General features: G+C 60.6%; 1 protein-coding gene across 1 annotated transcript; it reads right to left on the reverse strand.

Moving 5' to 3' along the window:
• Nucleotides 1-2,538: 2,538 nt before the first annotated feature.
• Nucleotides 2,539-4,576, reverse strand: LBX1 (ladybird homeobox 1). The gene is made up of 2 exons (XM_032608965.1): nucleotides 4,116-4,576; nucleotides 2,539-3,420 (listed from the first exon to the last, which is right to left on the reverse strand). The coding sequence occupies exons 1-2, from the start codon at nucleotides 4,438-4,440 to the stop codon at nucleotides 2,900-2,902; spliced, it is 846 nt and encodes a 281-aa protein (XP_032464856.1). The 5' UTR covers nucleotides 4,441-4,576; the 3' UTR covers nucleotides 2,539-2,899.
• Nucleotides 4,577-8,676: the final 4,100 nt, after the last annotated feature.

The following is an 8,676-nucleotide window of genomic DNA, read 5'->3' on the forward strand; positions in this document are numbered from 1 at the left end:
GGGAAGGGGGAGGGGATGGGAGGGGAGGCCAGAGAAGCAAACAAATAACCCGTTTTAACTAGACGGGCGGATAAATGGCCCCGTTTCTCCTCAGCCCCGATGCGCCTGCTTAGCTGCGCGCCCCGCGGGCTCTTCAGCTCGGGTGGGCTCAGCCCCGGGGCCGCCGCCCCCAGCCCGGAGGGACCCAGCAGGGCCCGGCCCGGGGCCGTGAAGCGGGCAGCGGCCTGAGGTGCCAGGGCCGCTTCATTGGGATTCATGGGCGTGTTGGGCGGGCGGCCCCGGGCTCAGGGCGCGGGGCGGGGGCCGGGCGGGGGCGGGGTGCGCACGGCGGGCGCAGATGCCCGAGTGACCGCCGCGCCGCGGTCCCTGCGCCGCCTTTGTGCCGGGGAGGCGCGCGCGGGGACCTAATCCATCAAATTGTCTACAAATTGTGAAGAAAATTCAAAAACCATATGGTCGCCAGCGCCGGCGCACTCTGGGCTGCGGAGGGCCGTGGCCGCGCCCGCACCCGGAGCCGCGGGGGGCTGGGCCCGGCTATTGTCGCCTGTCAGCGGCCGCCCGGGTCCATTCGTCCCGGCCTTCATGGTCCGCGCTCCGAATTACAGACCCATCCATCCTGAGAGGGCGATTTATGTCGCTCGGGAGGAACCGGCCGCACGCCGGCCCCGCTGCCCGGCCGCCTCTTTGCTTCTTTCGTTCTCGCCTCTCTTCTCTCCCTTCTCCCCATTCCACTTTTCTCCCTCTGTCTCTGTCTCTGTTTCTGTCTCTCTCTTTGTAGCTTTTCCTCTTTCTCTTTCTCCCCCGTCTCTGTGGCTCTCCACTTTCTCGCTCTGCTTTTGAAGTGTTCTGTTCTTCTATTTCTCTCTCTTCGTTTCCTCGTGGACTCGCACGTTCCCGATTCAGGCCCCGGGGCCCCATCGCCTGCCCGAGACCAGATGCACATTTCTCACATCAATTTTGCTTAGAAAGAGAGCCGAGTGGCCTGGAGGCGGGACCCTCCTCTAGTGACAGCGGCCACTCGCCAGCCCAGCGACAACAAAAGCCCAGAAAGAAACCCGCTCCGTTCGGAAAAGTAAAAGCTGCCTGTGTTCCTGCCCCAGCCGCCCTCGGGGTGCGGGGACTCCCCCAGAGTCCTTGGGAGATTGATGTCTCTGTCCCCAGCCGGGTTCGGGGCCCAGAATTTGTGAACGTTACCAGAAATCCACCCCAACTCTCAGATGCTTCGGGCTCACATCTTCCAGTGCCCGTGTGAGTAATTCAGCCTGCCCGTGGTGCCTTTGGCCTCATTTTCCTCCCTCACCCAAGGGTGAGGCCCTCTGGCGAACCGAAGCTTGGGGAGCTCTCAGGCTCCAGTCCGCTGCCCGACTGAGCTATATACCACACCCAAGGCTTAGCTGGTGTCCCGGGGAGCGCAGGAAGAATGCCCTTGGGTCCCGGCTGGGATGCACGAACCCCACGGCAAGTCCCCCCCCACCTAGCCTTTGCCCCATACAAATTAATTTTGCACCCGTGGCGCCCTCAAAGTACGCACACGTTTTCTCCCAGCATTGTACGCCTCTCTTTTTACCCGGACCTGGCGAAGCCCGCTTCTCTCGCCCCCGCACCATTTGGTAGCTGCCACGTGTTTTTGGGCAAGAAGCGCCTCCTCCCTCTCACTAATTCCCCCTCACCCCTCATTCTCACGCCTGCCCTGAAACTCCTCCAAATCTCCAAGGCCTGGGCAGCCAGCGACCAGCAGTGGCGAGACACCGAGCCTGAGGCGGCTTCACTGAATAAGGTCCACTCGTTCAGACACGGTCACCGCCGGTTCTAGTAAAATGGCAAAGACTTTATTTATCGGAGAAAGAGGCCTTGGGTACAGTCCGGGGAGGAGAGGGCAGGGCAGGAGCAGGGGAGTGGCACGCAGGACCCACCCTCATCCAGGCACCCTCGTCTGGCCAAGTCGAGCTAGGAGCAGGGCGTTGGATACCGCAAGACAGACCCAGAGCTGTGGAGGAGGTGGCGCGAGGGCTTAGGTCGGCCTCGTCTCAGTCTCTGTCACATGCAAAAAAATTCTAAAAAGAGTAAAAAATAATTCTTGGACTTTGGGTTCTGTTTTCGTTGGTTGGTTGATTGGTTGGTTGTTGGATTTCCCCCTGCTTTGTCCCTAAGACCCGGACCCCAATAGTCAGTCCCAGGCAACCGGGAGAGGGTGGGGAGGAATCTTAAAAATAGCATTACTGGGCATTAGGAGGCAGAAATGGCATCGAAAACAGACTTCTTTCGCTGGGGGGGAGGGGGAAACATCGATTTGAAACTTGCAAGTCAAGACCCGGTTGCCCCCCTCAGCCCCTTCCCAGGTGTGTGTGGGGCAATAAAGGCAGAAGGAAATAAAAGAAATCAACTGCAATAGGCCTAGGGAGGTGAGGAGGGAGAGGGCCGGTGCATTCGCCACATGCAGGGAAAAATCAAAAAGTCGGGGCGGCCCCTCCTCCAGACCTCGAGGTTAAGTGTTCATTACCCTCGATTCTATCTCGCCCTCAGCAAACCCGGCAGCCTGAGCTTTGAGAACATGGAAACTCCGAGATTTTAAAAAATAAAAGAAAGAAAGAAAAAAGTCAGGCTGCGGTGGGAAGAACCCGGTATATAGGTTTAAATATTTATACAGAAGCCATACAGAATTGCACGGCGAGGGCTCCCGGGGCAGCGGAGGCCGCGCGCGGCGGTCGGCTTGGCCGGCCAGCCCGGGTTTATTGCTTCGAGAGGAAAGAGGCGGCTGCCGGGAGCCGAGTCCGGGCCAGGGACAGGGGAGAAGGCGGGAGTTGCAGAGGAGGTCCCAGCTCCCCTTGGCGGTCCTGTCCGGGAGGTGGCGGGCAAAGAGCGCTAGGAGCCCGGGGCTGCGGAAGATGCCGGGCGCCGCTCAATCGTCCACGTCGATCTCTTCGTCTTCCTCGTCCTCCGAGCAGTCCTGGCTGCTGGCCGGCTGGTCCGTGAGCGGGGAGGCGGGCGAGAGCTGCAGGGGCCCGGCGCCCGGGGCCTGCGGGGCGCCTGGGGGGAGTGCCGGAGAGCCAGGCCTTGACTTAGCCCTGCCGCAGCCGCTGCCGCCGCCGCCCGCAGCCTCCGAGTTCTGCTCGAGTTCGGCCAGCGCCACGATGTCCATCTGCCCGCTGGGGCCCAGTTTCTTGGCGGACTCCACGTCGGCCTTCATCTCCTCCAGGTCCCGTTTGAGCTTGGCACGCCGATTCTGGAACCAGGTGATGACCTGAGCATTGGTGAGGCCCAGCTGCTGCGCAATTTGGTCGCGATCGGCGGGGGACAGGTACTTCTGGTAAAGGAAGCGCTTCTCCAACTCGTAAATCTGGTGGTTGGTGAAGGCCGTGCGCGACTTTCGCCGCTTCTTGGGGGTCTGCCGCTGCCCAAAGATGGTCATCCCGTCGCGGCCTGAGAGGAAACCAAAGTATAGGCTTGCGCCAGAGGAGAGGAGACCCCACCCCGGTCCTTACTCACCCCACCTAGACCCATCCGGCCTGCAGTCTGCTGCTGTTCCCTTCTAGGATTAGATTTGGCCACCCGGACTAGGGCAAGCCTAGGCTATGGCAAGCCCCCTTCCCCCATCGCTCGTCTACCGGAAGTCCCTAGGAAAAATTGGTTTGGTCTCTGCTGCTTCACCTGAGAGTTGGTTTGAAAGACCCGAGGTCGCTAGAACATGAGAGCCAGACAGGGACGCCCTGCCTGGGTGTGAATGTTGGCTCTCCACCTTGTCGCAATCAGCCCTGCTCTACCCCTACCCAAAAGGTCCCAGCAAAGGCTCTCCATTCCCCACCCCAGGAACAGGGCTAGCAGTACCCAGGCCACCGAGAACGGGAGGGAGTTAAGCAGAGCAGGCAGACTGCAGAGAGATCTTGGGTTCCTGCTTCCCCTCCGCGGTCACTCGACTCTGGCCTATCCAGAGGCCCTTGGAAATAGGGTTTGGGTCCTGTCCCACGCATCTCCACTCCCAGCGGCAGCGGCTTGGGCTGGAGGGCCCAGACAGCCGGCGCGGGAGGGGGCGGCCAGAGGCAGAGAGCACTAAGCGTGGGACACATGGAGCCGGGAGCCTGGTGCTGGGCGCCGGGGAACCCAGTGGCGGCGCCTACCTTCGGCTGCCTGCAGGACGCTGACCTCCAGCCCCTTAAAAGTCTTGCTGGCGAGCTCCTCCAGCGCGCACAGCGGCGAGGTCTGCGAGAGCAGCGCGCGGCCCGCCAGGGGCAAGCCGCCCGGAGCGTGCTTGTCCGCGGCCGCCAGCAGGTGCGCCGCCCCGCACAGCGAGTAACTTCTCCGCACAGACGGCTTGTTGAGGATGTCCTCGATGCTGAACGGCGTCAGCGGTTTGTTGGAGTTGGCGGGAGGCGGCAGGTGGTCCAGCGGGCTGCGCCGCCTCTCCTCCCCCGGCGCCGCCTTGCTGTCCTCCTTGGAAGTCATCTCGGCCTCGTTTGGGGGCCCGGCCGGGGCGGCTCGGGCCTCGGGGACCCAGCCCGCGGGCAGCTCGGGCGCCGGGAGGCGCGGGCGGGCGGCAGGTGGGAAGGAGGCCGCGCCCGGCAGCGCGCGGGCCGGGCTCGGAGCCGATTAGCGCAGCGGCAGAGGCGAGCACAGCCGCACGGGGCCCCAGGAGGAGGGCGCTGACGCGGGCGCTACCGCCGCCGGGGCTTCCAGCAATCCGGGGCGCGAGCCGGGGCGCGCCGCGCGGGGCTCCAGTTTCGCCAGCCCCGGTGCTATTTAAAGGTGTCAGGTGGCTCCGCGGCGGCTCCTGGCCCCGGGTCCTGGCGGCGGCAGTTGGAAGAGCCGAGGCGAGGGCGCCGATCCCGTACTGCGAGGGGAGGCGGAGAGATGGGGCAATTGACTATTGCTAACAAGTTAGCCTTGATCGAAGAGTAATCAATTATCTGCAGCGGCACTTCTCTCTCTCTTTCTCTCTTTCTCTCTGTCTTTCTCCTCTCTTCTTTCTCTCTGTTCTCTCTCCTCTTCTCTCTCTCCCTCTCTCCCTCCCTCTCTCCCTCTCTCTCTCCCTCTCTCTCCCTCTCTCTCTCCCTCTCTCTCTCCCTCTCTCCCTCCCTCGCTCCCTCCCTCTCTCTTCTCTGCTCCCCCCCGTCTCTCTCCTCCTCTCCCTCGTCCTCTCTTTCACTCTCTGTCTGTCCAATGCAGGCAGCTCTAAGTTGGGAAGCTCATTAATTAGCGGGCCTGGGGTAGGAGGAGCCGGCTGGAATTAGCCTGCCTAATGCGCCTGTCAGTCCCGGCGCTGCGCCGCGCTCGGCCCGAGCTGTTTGTAAATTACATTAGCGGCTCCTTTATTGCACCCGAACCACCGGCGACTGAAAAGCCGCCGCCCCCACCCCAAACTGTGAGCCGCGCTCCCGGCGTACCCGCCTCCCGCCGGCCTGGCTGTGATGGCAGCGCTGGCCCGGAGGTCTCAGGCTCTCCAACACGGGATTTGGCGCCGGAGAAGCGCGGCAGGAGCCCATCCGGGGAGGTATGCAGCCGCCGCGCGGGCCAGGTAAGACCAGGAGCCTGGGTGGGCCCCGTCGCCGCCCAGAGCGGACTTTGCCGGGCTGAGATCAAGGACCCAGCGCCCCTACCCCTAGATCCACTTGCCTCTCACCCACGGCCTTGGGTAACGCGCCTGGGGAGAAGGAATCTGCAGCCCTCGGGTTGGCCCGCGGGAGGTCCAAGGAGGCTCTGCAGCCCTGGGTGAGGCGACACAGGACACAGGGGTGGGGGATCCCAGGGGTTGGGAGAGGAGGCCAGTCAGAGGACACAGCCTTCCCCAACCGAGAGGTGGAGCGGGGGAGTTGTTGGTGGCCCTAGGCACCTCTTCCCCCGCCTGAGCCTGAAGCGACAGCCTTACCTCCTCCGGCAATCTTGCACACTCTTCTCAGGCCGCGGCTCTCCGGGCCAGCTGGGGCCACGGCCCGCGTGGTGACCGGCGTCCGACCGTGGTAGCCGGACCGGGTGCCGGGGCTAACGGGGCAGGCTCAGGGCCTCCCCGCTGAGCTCTGCCCGGCCCCGGCCGGGACCCCGCTGCCGGCCCCGCCCAGCCCAGCGCCCGGCTTGAGTGCACCGCCAGGCCGACTCCAGCTGTTCCGGATGCGTGGCGGGGGCCCGGAGGGGGCCGGGCCACGGATGGGGCTGCGATCTCAGGAACCCGCAGGGAGAGGCATTCGAGTCCGACTGGGCACTGGGAACCCTACGGCCCGAACTCTGTGCATATCAGGCGAGCATTTATGTGTGTATTTGAATGTGTTTATGTTTTTGAATATGTATATTTGTGTGTGGTTCTCCATGTGTTTATTTGTGTAAACGTATGTGAGTACGTATGTGTGTACCTGTGGGTATTTTGGTGGCTTGAACCCCTACCTATGTCTTTCATTCCCCTGAGGCACCCAAGGGGGCTATGTCCCCCGTTTTTGATGTTTTTTTTCTCTTGAGTCCCTTCTTTGGTTTGCGTGGGGCCACCTGCCCTGCCACCCTAATTTTCCATTTCCACCCCTGTAGGAAGGAGGGGAGGAGGAGAGAGGTTGTAGCCAAGGGAGGAAGTTTCCTCCCCACATACAGCCCTAGCCCTTTCCCTTGCTTTGTTTGTAAACTCCTGGGCAGGCAGTGCAGTCTGGCAGCCCTGCTTGGTCTAGAGAAGGCCCTAGAGAGGCCAGTGCAGAGGACTGTGGCCCAGCGCAGAGGTTGGGGTGGGAAGAATAGGACCTCTTGGACTTCTTGCCCCTTCATACCTGCTCCAGAGAGCAAACCAAGCTGGGCTGTGGGGCAGGGGACAAGTTCTCTTCCTTGATGCCTCTAGCATAGGGTCCTCTGAGCATCAGAGATCAGTTTCTTTATCTCCTGGTTAGTTATTCATTTGGAACAAGGCTTGCAGCTCTCCAGAGTAAAAGGGGACAGTGTAGGGAGAAAGGATTCTTGTTTGGGACCTCAGTGCCTGCCCCAGGCCTGCTTGGCAGTGTTGGGAAGATCTACTTATCCTCTTCCGCATCTTTGTCCTGCATTTTGGGGGGGAGGACAGGTGCTTTAGAAGCAGGAATGGTGAGAATGTTCCCCCAGAGCTGCAGAACTATCCCCAAGGCAGGCTTGTCTCTGATGCATCAGTGCTGCTCTGGAAGCCCATGAGGTGAGACTGGGCCTGGAGTCGGAGTCCAGAGATGGTGGAGAGGGATCTGAAGAAGAGGGCTCCAGGGAGCTGAACCCTGCTAGGTTGGAAGCTCTGGGACCAAAAGGGGTCTGCTCTCTCCTCTCACTTCCTGCTCTCAGGATCTCACCTCAGCCTCTGGCCCACAGCCCTTTCCTGCCATAACCCCCAAAGCCCTGACCCAGAGCCTCAGGCAAGCCATATCCCCCATGCTAGCAGATCCCTTCCAGATCAGGAAATAGGGACTCTTTGGTCCCCATCCTCCTGAGGAGCTCCCATAATACCCCTCCTCCCCCACTTTTCCAGTCTGTTCCTGTCTCCACACCTGCTATTGGTCGGCAAGACAGGATCTTAAGGACAACCCTGCTGTTACCCATCTCCCAGTCCCTCAGGAACAGCAGAGTTCAGGATTATTGTGAGGCTGCCAGGAAGGTGAGGAAAGTGAATTGGGGAGCAGAGGGGTGGTAGCATAGAATTCCTCCACTGGAGCCCTGTTTCCCTGGACCTTTAGTCTCTGGCCACATTGTGTCAAAGTGGACAGGACAGTCCACAATCACCTGCTACATTACCCCTTCCACCCATCATTGTCAAATCTCTCCTTCTCTTCCCAGCAGGCACCTACTGCCCAATCCCAAGGTTTTGGGTTTTTTGGTCTATTTGGTTGTGCTCTCCGCTGGCCAAGCAGCTCTGGCCAGCATAGTTGGGGAATCAGGGGGCACATGGTGTCACCTGCCTGTTTTGTTGTTTAGGGCCCCCTACCTCCATCACCCCATCCAGATTATCTTCAAAAACCAGCCCAACTGCCACACTGATTTTTTTCCCCCAACCCTGTGGTTTAACCCCAACTCCAGACCTCAGTGTGTGGGAGGTTGGCACCTTCTGGGATCCTGGGAGCCCAAACCCACTGCCTCCTTCTGCAGAGGTAGGAGCTGTGTTTTGGGTTTGCCCTTAGCCTCACTCCCTCTCCTGCCAAAATGGGAGATGCTTAAGGGCAGGGTCCTTGATATGGGGATTCCATCCACTTCAGACATTCACAGGCCAGGCAAGAACCTGGGTACTCTCAATTATTGGTTGAATGAGTTTTTGTCAAGCAAATAGAGGATAAACAATTACGTATTGTGGAGGGGCAAGGCTTGGGCTTTGGTGGTCCCACCTCAGAGGAGTTTTGGAGATAGTAAGATTTTTGAAAGGGGAGTAACTCAGAGGCAGGTGGGGTGAGTGTTGGTGGGAAGGAACTCTGCCATTGCTCCAGGATCTCACCTTCTACTCAGCCCTCTTCTTGGGATTCAGTGCTGGTTCAGGAAGACTTTCTGGGGTCTCCCACCCCCGGTCAACTGGGCCAGTGTCTTCTCCCCTGGAGGTAGAAGCAGCTGGTCCCTGGAGTCTGCTCCATAGAAGGAATGCCTGTCTTCAAAGCCTGGTCTATACTGTATCCTGACTCCCGAATTCCTGCTTGCTGCCTATACCACCAGGGCCCAGCCTTCTTTGGTCTCCAGTGGAAGGAGAAGGGATTATTCTGCCCCAAATCT

Source organism: Phocoena sinus, chromosome 16 (assembly GCF_008692025.1).
Source record: "Phocoena sinus isolate mPhoSin1 chromosome 16, mPhoSin1.pri, whole genome shotgun sequence".
Taxonomy (NCBI): domain Eukaryota; kingdom Metazoa; phylum Chordata; class Mammalia; order Artiodactyla; family Phocoenidae; genus Phocoena; species Phocoena sinus.

Coding starts and splice junctions, on each gene's coding strand:
- LBX1 (XM_032608965.1), bottom strand. CDS start 4,440: ATGACTTCCAAGGAGGACAGCAAGGCGGCGCCGGGGGAGGAGAGGCGG. Junction 3,421..4,115: donor CGTCCTGCAGGCAGCCGAAG/GTAGGCGCCGCC, acceptor GTTTCCTCTCAG/GCCGCGACGGGATGACCATC.